Genomic DNA, 18,379 nt, shown 5'->3' on the forward strand with positions numbered 1-18,379 from the left:
CCAGCCTCATCCTTTCCCTTTTGCCCTGCATCTCCTTGTGAGAGAGCAGATTAATAAGTCAGGAGTTAGGACCCAGAGATACGTTTTAGACTTACACGCTCTGACAGCTCACTGGAAATCAATGAAGTGTAGTTTAAGAACCATCGCACTGACGTGAGATGGTGTGAGACGGTCTTATTCCCACTTCAGGTGTCTCCCCCTCGGGTTCCACTTCGGATTTTGAACTACTGCATTTTCTTTTCAAAACCTCCCTTTCTGATGGAAATGCTATATTGTTATAAAGGAAGAAATTATCTTTCCTAGCCTGACATCATGATGCTGCCAGCCTTCATCCTGCTGCTCATTGTCCTTGGTGTCATTCCCTCAGGTAAGCTCAAGTTAGAGTAAATTAAAACTTCATCACCGCAAAACTATTTAAGCCAGGGAGGTGGAAATACGGTATTCATAATGTTAGGATGATAAAATGTAATGTATAGGTATCTTAGGATAACTTTTAAAATGTGGCTCCAATGAGTAATTCTAGGAAATCTGTATATTGCTAAAGAAATCATCACACCTATGAATTCCATAATGTTTACGCTGTTGTCTTTTACTGTGCTTTTGCTTTTGAATCATGAACTTGGTTGGAAGATATAAAAGCAGGAAAAATGTTACCCAATGCCCTGAATGCTACTCAGAATTGTTAAAATATTTGGCACAGCAATTTACTACATCAACATTTTTATATCATATCTACTAATAATCACTATATCTGTGTGTATATTTTATCCCATCTATCCTGTAGACCTATCTACAAAGTTTAATTTGTGTGTAGATATATTTAGTATGTTTGTATATCACAATGAAGCAAAAGTATGCATCAAATGTCTATGAACATGTGTGAGTTTTCTGTGACTACTATCTACCTGAAAGTAGGGGAATTCTTAATAAAGGAAAAGGGCACGTAAAAGGAGAGAGGGAGAGACAGACAGACAGACAGAAGAGAAATGGAAAGAGGAAGAAAATAACTGAAAAGTTTAGGGGAGATGGTCATTTGCACCTGCCAGTTATCTGGGTTTGGGAATCAGTTCCCTTTTTATGTAACTTCAGAACACAAATCTTTTCCCATTGCAGCGGAAACCATTTAGAGCCAGGAGCCAGATGGCAAGAACACACTGTTGCCCCATTAGCAATTTGTATTCATTTCTCGCTAGTATTTTTGCCATGCTTGACTACTGCTATTTTCAGATGGAGAGCCAGAGGCACTGAGATCTGCCCAAGTCCTGAAATAAATCCTAGATTGAATAAATCCTAGATTGCAAATCTAGGCACGAACATACCTGAACATTATCATATCTTTAAAAATGTAGCCTTTCCTCATACTGGGGACTCAAAACCAGTAGTTTTTAAGTGCAGAGGGCATCACACCCACTTTCAAATATCACTAAATTTGGTTCCTGCGAAGTCTGAAATGCAGTTGGTCAGTCGTAAAAATAATCATCAACTTCTGTGTGTTTTAGCATACAATTAATACACATGTGTCTGATGTTTTTTCTGCTTTAATGCACTATCCTATTTACTGTGAAAGAATGGGTTCTTACCATTCTTTCCCTAGGGAAGTCGCTCACTGGTAAGTGGGGAGAGTTGGCATAAACCCTCTTAGTTCATCTATGATCCTCTTCCTCACACAATGATGGTTACATAAGAAAACTGGAATTAGAGGGGAGACTGGTACTCATTCTCCATTGCGTAGGCTGCAAGAGTTTGGGAATTTATACTGTGCTGTAGATGTCTGTCACAGATCTATAATCAATCTATGTAATAACTTGTAGTAACTCTCACATTTGTGGATATTTCAAGATCCATTGGCATCTATTTCTATTTTCAGATCAGTAGCACCTTTCCTTAAGTTTTGTAACTTTACTTTTCATTGCAAAGGAAATGGCTTCTTTTTGTTACACAAAACTACCTTTTCCAAATCACAAGGGGCAACCCCTCATTTTTATATTTCTGGATTTGGTGGAAAGAATAATTGTGTATGGGCATGTGACATCTCTTCTGTTGCAAATTCATGCTTTGTGGGTTTGTGTCTGCTCCCAGAAACAGGGGACTGTCTCTTACTCATCTTCCCATCATTCTTACCACATGGTGACATGTGTTTATTCATTCAATAAATATTTACTGAGGGTGCCCTGTATCCTAGGAATGATTCCAGCATGGGATATGAGAGAGGGGGAAAAACAAAATCATTTTAATAAATTCTCACGCTAGCAAGAATCCATTCAATATTTATTATTTGATTTCACCCTGAGGGTGAGCTGTATGTGTTGACAGCAGAAGCCAGCCTATTTGTGGTATGATTTTTTTGGACAGGCTGGTGACAATAGAAGGACAAAACCAAAATATACCAAAAAGTGTCAAAACAAAAAAAATGTGTCTCTCCCAACCATATTTGCTAAGGTTTAAAAGTCTTAATAACTTTTTTACTCTCTTAGCTAAGGATAAACAATGATGTTGTCTTCAATAAAACCATAAATAAGCATGTGAATTTTCACTGATTAAGTCTTATCAGTTATTTATACCTCAGCGTGCATGAACTTGTCAAATCTTTGCAGACAGTGTTTTTTTTTTTTTTATGTTGATTTTTGAGAGAGAGAGAGAGAAAGCATGAGTGAGGCAGGGGCATAGAGCGAAGGAAACAGAGGATCCAAAGTGGGCTCAGCACTGACAGCAGACAGCCCGATGCAGGGCTTGATCTCATGAACCATGAGATCATGACCTGAGCTGAAATCAAGAGTTGGACGCTCAACTGACTGAGCCACCCAGATGTCCCAGAACGTGGGTTTTGATAATTGGGTGAGGAGAGACCAGAAAGTCTGAGAGCCTGAAGAAAGGAAAAGAAACGTGGTCAAGAAGAATAAAGAGGCCAGAAGGTCAAGTTATAAGTTTCAAAGAAAATTTCTTTGCCTCAAGTTGGAACTGGGTACCTCATCCAAATCTCTCATGATTCCACTTACAGGGGTTGAGAGAGCCCTAACCTCCTCATGGGTAGTGAGTCCTGTCTAATCCCTTCATAGCTTCAGTTATCTTTACCCAGATGCCTCTTCTGTTGCAGTAAATGGCAGCCAGGAACAATGTCCTCCAATCAATGGCACATCTTAAACATTGGCTCTTTTTTGTGTCTTCAGAATAGTAAATATTGGGCATTAATAGGTCATATTTTATGGGTGTTTCATGGACATAAAGCATGTGTGAGTTGGTAGGGGCTTACCAATCATCCACCATTTTATTGTTATTGGGAGAAGTTAAATGCCTTGCTTAATGAAGATTGCCTGGTTTGGAAACAAGACCAAAACTCATATATCTAAATCTGAGTCCAGTGGCTCTCAATGTTAAATAAATATTTGTTGGATTCTTGTTCTAACGAGTGACGAGTTTGGCAAGAGACTCCGTGTCCAGAGCCAAGAGCAGAGTGCCCTCCTAGAGCACTTTCCCAGCCTGAGTTCCACATGGAGGAAATTACTGGAATCAGGCAGAGAGCTCCCCACCTGTCTGATCACTTGCATGTGCTCTCCCTCTTCTTGCCTTCCACCTGCAGAGTTGCTTACATCGTCCCAAGAGAAATATTTTGACAAAGAAAATGAGACAAAGATTAAATAGGGAGAGGAGAAAAATAAAGGGCGAGAATCGGGATTTAAGGGAGCAATGAAATTCCTTTTTACCAAAAGAAATGGTGACAAGCTGTAACAGGCAGCACACATCTTCTGAAGATGTGCATTAGACTAAGTGTGTGTGTTTGAGTATGAGTCTGTGTGTGTGTGTGTGTGTGTGTGTGTGTGTGTGTGTGTAAGGGGTGCAAAGCAAGACTTAATGCAAAGAAAGGGAGGGGACCATGGTCAAGTCTGAAGCAGGATTGCTCCCACTATAAAGCATTGGGTGTCCATCTCTAAGGAGAGTGACCTCAGTGCCCATTCAAGGGACACCAGGGCCAAGCCAGCTGCCAGGTCCCAACTGCAGTAGAGGGAGATTGAGTTGGATTATGGAATACCATCACCAACATTGAGTGTCTGTCTACACCATCAAACAAATATTATCTGCGACCTGGTTTTAGAATATCATTCTTCCTGGCAATAGATCGCTTTAAAGTAAAGTATTTTGGTAAATACAATGCTAACAACAACACAGTAACAAAAAAAAAGCAATAACAACAAATTTATGTTCAAAGACATGAACACATCTGGCACTCATTAACTAGGTTGACCCTGAGTAAGTCACTGCCCCTCTTGGCACCCCAGGATCTTCATCTGTAGAATGAGGGACTTAGAACATCTTCAAAGTCCTTTCTAGCTCCATTGTCTTCACTTCGTCATCATTTCACTTGTCCTTCTTATTTAGTGCTGGTATTATTTATGAATACAAATGTTCTCCCATCCCTCCTTCATAAAGCGGGCTTTGGGAAATGCAAGCACTCATTCAGGGAGTCACTCAGCTTCCAAGAGCGGTTTGTTGACTTGTCAGTGCATTGCTGAGATGTATCTTAGAATATTGATCTTGTCTAATTTATTTAAAATACAAGTCCATTTACAAAACTGGTTTACACACAGATTTTCAGGGATCCAGATATTCCTTAAAACAGATACCCCTGGTCCTAGAAATCCTGAGAACATCTGAGATTCTACATCCCCTAGATCAGTGAGCTGGGGTCACTCTGCCTCCTCCTCCCTCTGTGCACAGAAAGTGCCATTGGAGCTTTTGTGCGTTAACTCCTTCATTTGTTCTTTCCCCAAATATCACAAAGTATTTCTTGAGTCGCTAGTCTCAAAGAATCAACAGTGGAAACAATTTCCTTTCGTTATAATGTTCTATTTTGCAAGGACAAACTAGAAAATTTCCAGAGCTATCGTCTACATCTGCTTCAGTAACATCAATGACCTCAACTTTTGTTTGGGGAAGTTCAGGAAGGTTGAAGATTTAGGCAGAAAGCATTAAAACTTTGGCTTTTTTTTTTTTTTTTTTTTTTTTTTTTTTTGGTAAGATCTGTTTGGGTCTAGTCAGCTCAGTCTGCCATAACAAAATACCACAGACTGTGTGGCTGAACAGCAATTTATTTTCTCACGGTTCTGGAGCCTAGAAGTCCATGATCAAGGTGTCAGCAAAAATGGTCTCTGTGAGAATTCTCTTCCTGGCTTGTAAATAGCTGTCTTCTGGCAGTGTCTTTACCTGGCTTTTCCTCGTGCTTGCATGGGGAGAGAGAGCGCTCTCATGTCTCTTTCGCTTCTTATAAGGACACCAGTCCTATTGATTTAGGGCCCCACACTGATGACTTCATTTAGCCTTAGATACCTCCTTATAGGCTCTGTCTCCAAATATAGTCACATTGGGGGTTAGGACTTGAACACAGGAATTTGAAGGCACACAAGTATTTAGTCCATAACGGCCAGTACAGATTTATGCTTTTTGTGCCTTGATTCAGACAACAGCTCACCCCCTGACATTGGCAACATGGGTCAAAACATACGAAGGTCCCTGAAAGAGCAAATCTGCTTATTTATTTCCCTTTAGATCCCGACAAAGAGCAGGATCTAATCATTCTCACAGAGGGTACAGCTTTGAGGGTGGCAAGAGCTGGGGATTGTCAAGGTCATAATGTGTAAGTCTACCTCCCTGCAAACTGACAGTAAGATTTTCCTTCCAGGAAAGGGAGTTCAAAAGTACAATTTCTGTTCTCAGAATTATAATGGCTTAGAGTTGTCCAAGCTAAGAAGTCCGTGTGTGTGTGTGTGTGTGTGTGTGTGTTGGTTCAGACGTTATTCAGTTGTTCTCACCCTTCCTGGAGTGTCTCCATCCGTTGTGAGGTGGTGTCTTAAGTAAATTGTTCTCACTGGGCTGAACTGGGACACAAGGGCTTTTGGGGAAGGGCAGTGCCGTTGGGTTCTTGGCCACTAGGACTACACTCAGATTCGTGTAACAATGGCCTATCCAAAAGGCCTATCTTATGAGCCTATCCAAAAGGGAAGATTATTTTTCTCACACACCAAGAAATTTGGAGGCGAGCGGTCCTGGGCTGGTTGATGGTCCTATAGTGCTATCAGGGTCCCGCGCTCTGTCTGCCCTTCTAGTCTGCCATCTTATGTGTGTAGCTTTCATCAGGCTTGTGAGATACCTGGGTGGCCAGATCCCTAGATGCCATGTTCTACCTCTAGGCAGGAAGAAAAGGGAGCAAAGGGTGAAAGATGAAAGGTGAAATGTGCATATTGGACCAAGTCCATCCTCTTCAACAGTATTTCCTACAAACTTCACCCTGTGGCTTCTGTTTGGATTTAAGTGGCATGTATGTGTCGTATGGCCATCCCTAGCTGTAAGGGGCCTGAGAAGGGAACGTTTTAAGCTGGCACCATTCAATTCTGAATAAACATAGCATCCGTTACTGAAAAAGAAAGGGTAAGTGGCTGTTGAGCAGGGAACCAGCAGTCACTGTCATGGTGCCCACCCAACAATATCTCCTGCCAGGGGAGGCAGAGGGAGGACAGCTGTGACCTCCCTGCTTCTCTCCCCTCCAGATAAATTCAGCTCTGGCCCAAATTCTCCAAACACCACTCAGCAAAGTAGCTCCTATGTTGCTGCACAAGGGTGTGCTCAGCAGCCATGATGTGCCAGGCCCCATGGAGCTGGGAGACAGAAGTAAGAAAGGTTTCATGAAGCTGGCATTTTCCAATGGGGCAGACAATAGACAAAGAAACATATAATATGTTCCAGTGCTCCCATGCAAGATAAAGCATCATTAAGGGGATAAAGTGTGAGGAGGGATTTTAGATTGTGTAACCCAGAAGGACCTTTCAAGGAGATGACATTTGAGCAAAGATGGGACAAAATGAAGGAATGAGCATGGATTCCTCTTCAGGTCAAGAGTCTTCCCCAAACAGAAGCCTATAGGCATGTTCTAGAAAGAGCAGATGGACCTGAAGCTCTGGGGAGGAGGGGTGAGGGCAGAGTGGGAGAGGGTAGGGGTCATACAAGAGCCTGGGAAACCATGGCAAGGATGTGAGATGTCTGTCTGCGTTTGATGGGAAGCCATTTGTAGGATTTGGGCAGGAACTTACATAAACCTCTTCTGCCTTTAAGAGCTGGTTCCATCTGCTGAGCAGGAAATGAACTGTAAAAGGGGCAAGAGTGGAAGGCAGGAAGAAGGAGCACAAGAATCCAAGAGAGATGATGGAACTTGTGACTCAGGTGGTACCAGTGGAGATGGTGGGAAAGAATCAGAGTTATGATGTATTTTGAAGGAAGTTAAGACCAGATGTGGGGTAGGGAATTCGTGAAGTTTAGCCTGAGCAGGTGAACACTCCATCCCTCAGGAGGCTTTGGGGAATTTCAACTCCTACCTTCCCTCCACTTCCAGTAAGGTTTTGCAGAGTGCTGTCCTGGCAGCCACCCAGCTGACCTGCTCCTTCGTGCTGCTCTGCTTGTTAAGAACTGAAGTATCAAAGTTTGAGAACAGTTAGCTTTTTTTTTTCCAGTTTATTTATTTATTTTGAGAGAGTGAGGGGGAGGGAAGGGGGGAAGGGGCAGAGAGAGAGGGAGAGAGAGAATCCCAAAGAGGCTTTGTGCTGTGCACAAAGATCACGTGAGATCACGACCTGAGCCGAAATCAAGAGTCCAATGCTTAACCGACTGAGCCACCCAGGCTCCCTGAGAACAGTTAGCTTTTCAGATAACTAAGCACAAACATAAGCTCTCTCCATCACTCATTTGCATTTTCATATACTTTTTGGAACATAAGAGAAAGGGGTGGGAGCAGCCCGAGTATGTAACCCATCTTATTGACACCTCTGTTTACCCCTAGGAGCATTACGAGTGGGTTTCAAACTTCCAGTTACAATAATAAATAAAAAATAAATAAGTCACAGAGATGAAAAGTACAGCATAGGGAATATAGTCAATAAGACAGTAATAACATTGTTTGGTGACAAATCATAATTGCACTTACTATGATGAGCACTGAGTATTGTACATAATTGTTGAATCATTATGTTGTATACCTGAAATTAATATACTACTGTAGGTTATTTATGGTTCAATTTTTTAAAGAAGGGTGCATTTTGAATTGCTACTCCCTTAGTAAAGTGAAGTTCTCGTGTACATACTAGGAATGTTTGCTCTTCTTCCTGCTAAGACTCTTTGGGTTTTACTGGGTAAACTTCGGGGTGTCTGGTGCATGATCATTGCCCATCATGTGTCACTCAGCAGAAGAAAAGGTTTCCTACAGTAAGCCATACAGTGCAGAATGAGTTGTTGTAGGAGATTAATAGGGCACTGGATATATGAAGAAAGGGGCTATATTTAAAACAGCAATAATAACAGCACCTGGGTGGCACAGTCCATTAAGCATCCAACTTTTGATCTCATGGTTCATGAGTTTGAGCCCCCTGTGGGGCTCTGCACTGAGCATGGCGCCTGCTTGGGATTCTCTCTCTCCCTCGCTCTCTGCTTCTCCCATGCTCATTCTCTCTCAAAGTAAATAAGTAAACTTAAAAAAAAAAACAGCAACAATAAAGCTGCCATGTTTTATGTTTGATAGCATAACACTGAAAAGAAACAAAACGTATCTCTAGACTGCTTTCCTAGACCATTTCTTCAGCCTGAGGGTCAAAGCTTGAAGTTGGGGTGTTTCTTGGGCTCTCAGACATGTAGGGGCGGAGAGGAGTGTTAGAACCTGGTTCTTGACCAGGGAAGGTCTTTGTAAGGGAAGACTTCCTCAGGAGGAAGGAAAAAGAACAGCACAGGGGATGTGGTAGGTGCTCAGTGGATATGTGTGCTCAATGGATACGTGCCAAATGCATGAAAAATGGCCCTGACATATTCCTGTCATTGGATTATTCATTACATAGATATAAAATAAGCATGTGCTGTGGGCTGGCACTAGTCTAGGTGCTGGATAAACATCATCAAATAAAATGGATACCATGTCTGCCATCATGGAGCTCAAGGGAAGGACAGATGATGACAGGTATACAACACATTGTGGTAAGGACATGATGGAGCCAGATAGGGTGCAGTAGTGGACGATAGCACAGGGGCAGAGACCATGTCTGTAAGGAGGTGGCATCTCAGGTGAGATGTGAGGTCGAGGGTAAGGGGGTGGCTGTGGGTGATTGTTTGGGGATCAAGGTGCTGACCTCATGGTGGGAAAATCCCATGAGAGAGCAAAGCTCTGGGTAAAGCATAGAATCTACTTTCAGCCATGTGTTGAGGGCATGGGGAATGGTTAGGGAACCCCTGTATATGCAAAGCTGCCTTTGCTGAACACCTGAAGGTTCAGGCCACAGGATGCTAAACCAGCCATTATACTTTTCCCATTAATTCAGGTTTCGCTCATGATCTTACAGCTGCTGCAGGATTCAGTTCAATTGCTGAAAATGAAGACGCCCTCCTCAGACGCTTATTCCAAGGTTATCAGAAATGGGTTCGTCCTGTATTAAATTCTAATGACACCATAAAAGTATATTTTGGATTGAAAATATCTCAGCTCGTGGATGTGGTGAGTAATCCTTGGCACTAAGCTAAAAAGAACATGCATTCCTTAACCTGTTTGTGAATCTAAGACTTTATTTTGTTTTCTTTCCCCATGTCTACCATTTCAATTTTAAAAATAACTTACTGTGAGAGAAAATCTGCCCCAAGAGGCCAGTGAAATGACCCGAGGAAGGAATGAGAAGTGCTGGGGAGTAAATTTTCATTGCGGCACTATGAGTGTGCACCTCTTTGCTGGGGGATGGATATAGTTGTTAAGACAGACATTGTCCCTGGCGGGTTTGCTGAGAACCAGGATGAGCACCCAGGGAGAACAGAGGAGATGGAGAGAAGAGAGAACTGAGCCGAGGGCTCATTAGTGTCCCCTGGGCTGATTCGGTGTCACCCGAACTGCGTGAGGGCTGGCAGGGGTGTCTACAGGGAGAGAGGGCAGACGCTGCTAGCACCCCCGTGAGCGCCTGGTGGCTCATCACCCTCCTGAATCCCCTCAGGATTCCACCTGTTCCCCTGACACCACCCAGACCTTAACATTCTCTGCTCGTTTTCCTGTTGGGCTCCCACTTCTGACATGATTGCGTTCCTGGGAAACCAGTGAACGTTAAGCCAGTTCTGCAAAGTCATTCTGGTGTGGTCCCCGAAGTCCCAGAATAATCGTCTCCTGTTTCCTAAATCCCCTGCCCTACCAGTTGCACACTCACCTACCTCAGCTGACTCAATGCCCAAGGATTCCTTCTAGAAAATCATGCAAAACCGATCTCTGATTTAACTAATATTCATTCTTACTTTGCGGCCTTACCATACTTTCTGGGTTATGCAATTAAAAAAATTTTTTTTTATTTGAGAGAGAGAGTGAGAGAGCAAGTCAGGAAGAGGGGCAGAGGGAGAAAAAGAGAGAATCCCAAGCAGACTCCACACACAGCACAGAGCCTGATGCAGGACTTGGTCCCACGACCCTGGGATCATGACCTGAGCTGAAATCAAGAGTCAGACACTCAACCAACTAAGACACACAGGCACCCCTGGGTTATGTGATTTTGGATAAATATCACCAAAATGAGCTGCTATTTGCTTTAATTATTATTTTTTATTTTAAGCAAAGGGAGGTCTTTCTGACAAAATAAATCTCAAACACTTCACTTAATTTGAATTTACATTTTTCTAATTGCCATTTTCTTAGGATGAAAAGAACCAACTGATGACAACAAATGTGTGGCTCAAACAGGTAACTGTCAATCCAAGCATGATATCTGCTAACCTAATTATTTCCATTCTTTTCTATTTAGAAAGACTCTAAATAATATTTGAAAAATAATTATCTTACACAGCATATTGGGTTCCTCAGTAAGATATCTGGGAATGGTTAGGAAGGGTCTATTACTTTTCATTTCCTTTTGCAAGAGTGGGAGAGCTGGTCCTGGAGGCTCAAAAGCATGCCCCAAGCAGACTCTGACACGGAGGCCTGGGCACACTCCCTGGCTACTTGGAGTAAGTGGGGAAAGATTGCAGAGTGCAGTTCCCCCACCCCACCCCCCTGCTTCCTGCACCCCTCCCCCCTCCGTTTAGGGCACTGCAACTGGAGCAGGCAACCAGGGATCTTAAACTGTCCTTCATCCCCACTGGTCCTCCACAGGATGACTCTTCCCCTAATGTTTCCTCTCGCTCCCTTTCTAGAAAGAGAAAACAGGTAGGACAGAACAAAGTGAATTTCAGAACAAAGTAAAGCCTGAAACAAAATAATGAATACATATTTTCCTGGTATAACTAAAAAGGCATTTGTTTTTTGTTTTTAATTTTTTAATGTTTGTTTTTGAGAGCGAGAGAGACAGAGCATGAGTGGGGCAGGGGCAGAGAGAGAGGGAGACACAGAATCCCAAGCAGGCTTCAGGCTCTGAGCTGTCAGCACAGAGCCTGACATGGGGCTCGAACTCATGAACCACAAGATCATGACCTGAGCTGAAGTCGGACGCTTAACTGACTGAGCCACCCACGTGCCCCTAAAGGCATTTGTTTTCAAAAGAGGGAACACAAGGAGGGGGGAGAGAGAGAGAGAGAGAGAGAGAGAGAGAGAGAGAGAGAGAGAGAAAACAGGCTCCACACCCAGCATGGAGACGCGAGGCTCAATCTCACAACTCCGAGATCATGATCCAAGCAGAAATAGACACTTAAGACTTAGCCACCAAGGCACTCCCTCACCCCTGCTTGAACTCACGACCATGAGATTAAGACCTGAGCTGAGATCAAAAGTCGGAGGCCTAACCGACTGAGCCCCCCAGGCACCCCTAAAAAAGGCATTTTGAATTATTTTTAGCTCTCTGCTTAGATGATTGCTTTTAGCTTGATTACAGCCTGTTTCCTAAGCATCTGTTCAGAGGGGCTTGACCTAAAGTTGTCAGGGAATAACTACCCTTCAAAGCCTACTTTTGCACATGTGACATAAAGGACAAAATACTGACACTTCTTTGAAAGGAGGTGAGAAGTTTGGTTTCATTGGTTGTTTTTTGTTGTTATTGTTATTAGCAATTACTCGTTTTTCACTGAATGTCCAGCTATGGCTTATTCTCCCACAGACTTCAAATCTTCCTGGTGAGGATGTCCTAAATATCTCACTTGATGTTAACATACATACATAATATTTTTTGTTTGTTTATATTAAAGTAAGTTAAATACCTATTCAAGTTCAGGAGACATTGTTCAGTTCTGCTAATGGTTTATAGGAACAGTGGGTGGAGATTGTAGGAAGATTCCCTTGTCTTCATTTAGTGTCATTATATATCTCCCACCCAAAAACTTTAGTCAGAGCTACAGAATTACTACCATTTTTACTAGTCTCTAGTCTTCCGATTTTTAAACTGGTAGGTATGTTAGCAAGTTATGAAACGAATCTGTGTATTATTTTACATGCAAATAAAAAATGGCCAGAAGAGGGGCGCCTGGGTGGTTCAATCAGTTAAGCACCTGGCTCTTGACTTCGGCTCAGATCATGATCTCACGGTTTGTGAGTTTGAGCCCTGAGCCAGGCTGTGTGCTGGCAGCTCGGAGCCTGCTTGGGATTTTCTCTCTCTCCCTCTCTCTCTGCCCCTCCTCTGCTTGTGCTCTGCTTCTCTCTTTCTCTCTCAAAATAAATAAATAAACATGAAAAAAGAATTTTAAATCCAGGAGAAAATAATAAGCCAGTAATGTGGATATAAAAATTTTATTTATTTATTTATTTATTTATTTATTTATTTTTAAAACTTTCTAAATCATAAATATTTTTTTAATATATGAAATTTATTGTCAAATTGGTTTCCATACAACACCCAGTGCTCATCCCAAAAGATGCCCTCTCAATGCCCATCACCTACCCTTCCCTCCCTCCCACCCCCCCATCACCCCTCAGTTTATTCTCAGTTTTTAAGAGTCCCTTATGCTTTGGCTCTCTCCCACTCTAACCGCTTTTTTTTTCCTTCCCCTCCCCCATGGGTTTCTGTTAAGTTTCTCAGGATCCACATAAGAGTGAAACCATATGGTATCTGTCTTTCTCTGTATGGCTTATTTCACTTAGCATCACACTCTCCAGTTCCATCCGCATTGCTACAAAGGGCCATATTTCATTCTTTCTCATTGCCACGTAGTACTCCATTGTGTATATGAACCACAATTTTTTTATCCATTCATCGGTTGATGGACACTTAGGCTCTTTCCATAATTTGGCTATTGTTGACAGTGCTGCTATAAACATTGGGGTACAAGTGCCCCTATACATCAGTACTCCTGTACCCCTTGGGTAAAGTCCTAGCAGTGCTATTGCTGGGTCATAGGGTAGGTCTATTTTTAATTTTTTGAGGAACCTCCACACTGTTTTCCAGAGTGGCTGCACCAATTTGCGTTCCCACCAACAGTGCAAGAGGGTTCCCGTTTCTCCACATCCTCTCCATCCTCTATAGTCTCCTGATTTGTTCATTTTGGCCACTCTGACTGGCATGAGGTGATATTTGAGTGTGGTTTTGATTTGTATTTTCCTGATGAGGAGCGATGTTGAGCATCTTTTCATGTGCCTGTTGGCCATCTGGATGTCTTCTTTAGAGAAGTGTCTATTCATGTTTTCTGCCCATTTCTTCACTGGATTATTTGTTTTTTGGGTGTGGAGTTTGGTGAGCTCTTTATAGATTTTGGATACCAGCCCTTTGTCCGATATGTCATTTGCAAATATCTTTTCCTATTCCATTGGTTGCCTTTTAGTCTTGTTGATTGTTTCCTTTGCTGTGCAGAAGCTTTTTATCTTCATGAGGTCCCAATAGTTCATTTTTGCTTTTAATTCCCTTGCCTTTGGGGGATGTGTCAAGTAAGAAATTGCTGCGGCTGAGGTCAGAGAGGTCTTTTCCTGCTTTCTCCTCTAGGGTTTTGATGGTTTCCTGTCTCACATTCAGGTCCTTTATCCATTTTGAGTTTATTTTTGTGAATGGTGTAAGAAAGTGGTCTAGTTTCATTCTTCTGCATGTTGCTGTCCAGTTCTCCCAGCACCATTTGTTAAAGAGGCTGTCTTTTTTCCATTGGATATTCTTTCCTGCTTTGTCAAAGATGAGTTGGCCATACTTTTGTGGGTCTAGTTCTGGGGTTTCTATTCTATTCCATTGGTCTCTGTGTCTGTTTTTGTGCCAATACCATGCTGTCTTGATGATTACAACTTTGTAGTAGAGGCTAAAGTCTGGGATTGTGATGCCTCCTGCTTTGGTCTTCTTCTTCAAAATTCCTTTGGCTATTCAGGGCCTTTTGTGGTTCCATATGAATTTTAGGATTGCTTGTTCTAGCTTCGAGAAGAATGCTGGTGCAATTTTGATTGGGATTGCTTGAATGTGTAGATAGCTTTGGGTAGTATTGACATTTTGACAATATTTATTCTTCCAATCCATGAGCACGGAATGTTTTTCCATTTCTTTATATCTTCTTCAATTTCCTTCATAAGCTTTCTATAGTTTTCAGCATACAGATCTTTTACATCTTTGGTTAGATTTATTCCTAGGTATTTTATGCTTCTTGGTGCAATTGTGAATGGGATCAGTTTCTTTATTTGTCTTTCTGTTGCTCCATTATTAGTGTATAAGAATGCAACTGATTTCTGTACATTGATTTTGTATCCTGCGACTTTGCTGAATTCATGTATCAGTTCTAGCAGACTTTTGGTGGAGTCTATCGGGTTCTCCATGTATATTATCATGTCATCTGCAAAAAGTGAAAGCTTGACTTCATCTTTGCCAATTTTGATGCCTTTGATTTCCTTTTGTTGTCTGATTGCTGATGCTAGCACTTCCAACACTATGTTAAACAACAGCGGTGAGAGTGGACATCCCTGTCGTGTTCCTGATCTCAGGGGGAAAGCTCTCAGTTTTTCCCCATTGAGAATGATATTAGCTGTGGGCTTTTCATAAATGGCTTTCATGATGTTTAAGTATGTTCCTTCTATCCCGACTTTCTCGAGGGTTTTTATTAAGAAAGGATGCTGGATTTTGTCAAATGCTTTTTCTGCATCGATTGACAGGATCATATGGTTCTTATCTTTTCTTTTATTAATGTGATGTATCACGTTGGTTGATTTGTGAATGTTGAACCAGCCCTGCATCCCAGGAATGAATCCCACTTGATCATGGTGAATAATTCTTTTTATAAGCTGTTGAATTTGATGTGCTAGTATCTTATTGAGAATTTTTGCATCCATATTCATCAGGGATATTGGCCTGTAGTTCTCTTTTTTTACTGGATCTCTGTCTGGTTTAGGAATCAAAGTAATACTGGCTTCATAGAATGATTCTGGAAGTTTTGCTTCCCTTTCTATTTTTTGGAATAGCTTGAGAAGGATAGGTGTTATCTCTGCTTTAAATGTCTGGTAGAACTCCCCTGGGAAGCCATCTGGTCCTGGACTCTTATTTGTTGGGAGATTTTTGATAACTGATTCAATTTCTTCGCTGGTTATGAGTCTGTTCAAGCTTTCTATTTCCTCCTGTTTGAGTTTTGGAAGTGTGTGGGTGTTTAGGAATTTGTCCATTTCTTCCAGGTTGTCCAGTTTGTTGGCATATAATTTTTCATAGTATTCCCTGATAATTGCTTGTATTTCTGAGGGATTGGTTGTAATAATTCAATTTTCATTCATGATTTTATCTATTTGGGTCATCTCCCTTTTCTTTTTGAGCAGCCTGGCTAGAGGTTTATCAATTTTGTTTATTTTTTCAAAAAACCAGCTCTTGGGGCGCCTGGGTGGCTCAGTCGGTTAAGTGTCCGACTTCAACACAGGTCACGATCTTGCAGTCTGTGAGTTCGAGCCCCGCGTCGGGCTCTGGGCTGATGGCTCAGAACCTGGAGCCTATTTCGGATTCTGTGTCTCCCTCTCTCTCTGCCACTCCCCCATTCATGCTCTGTCTCTCTCTGTCTCAAGAATAAATAAACGTTAAAAGAATTAAAAAAAAAAACCAACTCTTGGTTTCATTGATCTGCTCTACAGTTTTTTTAAATTCTATATTGTTTATTTCTGCTCTGATCTTTATTATTTCTCTTCTGCTGCTGGGTTTAGGGTGTCTTTGCTGCTCTGCTTCTATTTCCTTTAGGTGTGCTGTTAGATTTTGTATTTGGGATTTTTCTTGTTTCTGGAGATAGGCCTGGATTGCAATGTATTTTCCTCTCAGGACTGCCTTTGCTGCATCCCAAAGCGTTTGGATTGTTGTATTTTCATTTTCGTTTGTTTCCATATATTTTTTAATTTCTTCTCTAATTGCCTGGTTGACCCATTCAGTCTTTAGTAGGGTGTTCTTTAACCTCCATGCTTTTGGAGGTTTTCCAGACTTTTTCCTGTGGTTGATTTCAAGCTTCATCATGTTGTGGTCTGAAAGTATGCATGGTATGATATCAATTCTTGTATATTTATGAAGGGCTGTTTCGTGACCCAGTATGTGATCTATCTTGGAGAATGTTCCATGTGCTCTCGAGAAGAAAGTATATTCTGTTGCTTTGGGATGCAGAGTTCTAAATATATCTGTCAAGTCCATCTGATCCAATGTATCATTCAGGGCCTTTGTTTCTTTATTGACCGTGTGTCTAGATGATCTATCCATTGTTGTAAGTGGGGTATTAAAGTCCCCTGCAATTACCACATTCTTATCAATAAGGTTCCTTATGTTTGTGAGTAATTGTTTTATATATTTGGGGGCTCCTGTATTCGGCGCATAGACATTTATAATTGTTAGTTCTTCTTGATGGATAGACCCTGTAATTATTATATAATGACCTTCTTTATCTCTTGTTACAGCCTTTAATTTAAAGTCTAGTTTGATATAAGTATGGCTACTCCAGCTCTCTTTTGACTTCCATTATAAAAATACGATTTAAATAAGCATATTTTTTCTATGTACCCGTCTCTTTCCTCAGCGATGTATTCCACATTTGCAAGTTACAGGCTGTGGAATTCACAGGTATTTTGAATTAATAAAAATCAGTAAGAAGTGTTGTATTCGGGCTTGTGGGGGAGAGAATAAAAACGTTTAAAGTGCAGATAGGTTTAAGAAGTTAACAGAAATAAAACAAAAAAACCTCTCACTGCTTCACACACATGCCCTTCTCCAACTGCTCCTTGAGATTAAACTTTTATTAATCTTTCACATAAAACAGTGGTCCAGGGGCTCTTGGCCTTTAATATTAGTACTTTTCACTTTTCTTGAGGTTTTGAAAACATGAGCTCATTTCAGTGAGAGACAACAAGAAGTCACAGCTCCTCTGACCTTAGCCACGACTTTGGAAATGACTTCCAGCAAAGTTAGGCCACCAGCATCATCGTGGCCTGGTGAATGCCTCCAGGTCAACACAGAGTCAAAACCTAAAAATCTCTAATACCCAAAACAGAGCAAGAGAAATCGTAGGAGTGGGGCAAGCTGACACTCACAAAAGCCAGCCTGCTGACTTAGGTTCCATTTTTTAGAAGTCGCAATAATACTAGACTTTTTCTCAATAAAGTATAGTGGCACACAGTGTCACATTAGTTTCAGGTGTACAGCATCGTAATCCGACAAGCCTATACCTTATGCTATGTTCACAAATGCAGCTACCGTCTGTCACCATGCAAAGCTATTACAGTACCATTGACCATATTCCCCATGCTGTACTTTTTATCCCCGTGACTTATTCATTCCATAACTGGAAGTCTGTATCTCCTACACTGCTTCACCCTTTTTGCCTAACCCCCCCCACCCCCCTCCCCTCAGGCAACCATCACTTTGTTCTCTGGATCTGGATCTGTTTCAGCTTTTTTGTTTGTTTGTTTTTTAGATTCTACATATAAGTGAAATCACATGGTATTTGTCTCTCTCCATCTGATTTATTTCACTTAGCATTATACTCTCAAGTCCACCATGTAGCAAGACCTCATTCTTTTTTATGGCTGAGTAATATTCCATTGTGTATATATACCACACCTTCTTTATCTATTCATCTATTGATTGACCTTTGTGTTTCCATATCTTGGCCATTGTAAATAATGTTGCAATAAACATAGGGGTGCATATGTCTTTTTAAATTAGTGTTTTCATTTTCTTTGGGTAAATACCTGATCATCTGATACTTCTATTTTTAATTTTTTGAGGAACCTCCACACTGTTTTTCACAGTGGCTGCACTAGTTTACATTTCTACCAACAGTGCATGAGGGTTCCCTTTTTTCCACATCCTTGCCAGTACCTGCTATTTCTTGTCTATTTAATTTTAGCCAGAGAATAATGGACTTTTATTGCATTTGATTTGCAAAAGGTTGTCATCTCTCTTCTCTCATTTACATTTCTCAACCACTCGGAGTTAGCAAGGCAGGTATCACATTACCCCTGCCTACAGAGACAGAAGGTTCTAGTGATTGA

The 18,379-nt window shown here is 41.5% G+C and overlaps 1 protein-coding gene across 2 annotated transcripts in view; it reads left to right on the forward strand.

The window, feature by feature from the left end:
• The first annotated feature begins 312 nt into the window (after nt 1-312).
• Nucleotides 313-18,379, forward strand: part of CHRNB3 (cholinergic receptor nicotinic beta 3 subunit) — a 31,413-nt gene continuing 13,346 nt past the window's right edge. The window contains exons 1-3 of one of the 2 annotated variants that reach the window (XM_047091868.1): nt 313-367; nt 9,345-9,517; nt 10,688-10,732. In XM_047091868.1, the coding sequence (XP_046947824.1) occupies nt 313-367; nt 9,345-9,517; nt 10,688-10,732 (273 nt within the window). The remainder of the gene's footprint in view (nt 368-9,344; nt 9,518-10,687; nt 10,733-18,379) is intronic. The other variant, XM_047091869.1, reaches the window with a different exon arrangement.

The sequence above is a fragment of the Lynx rufus genome, unplaced genomic scaffold (genome assembly GCF_022079265.1).
Source record: "Lynx rufus isolate CCGP_SWC_20201006 ecotype Redwood Valley unplaced genomic scaffold, mLynRuf1.p SCAF_3, whole genome shotgun sequence".
Taxonomy (NCBI): domain Eukaryota; kingdom Metazoa; phylum Chordata; class Mammalia; order Carnivora; family Felidae; genus Lynx; species Lynx rufus.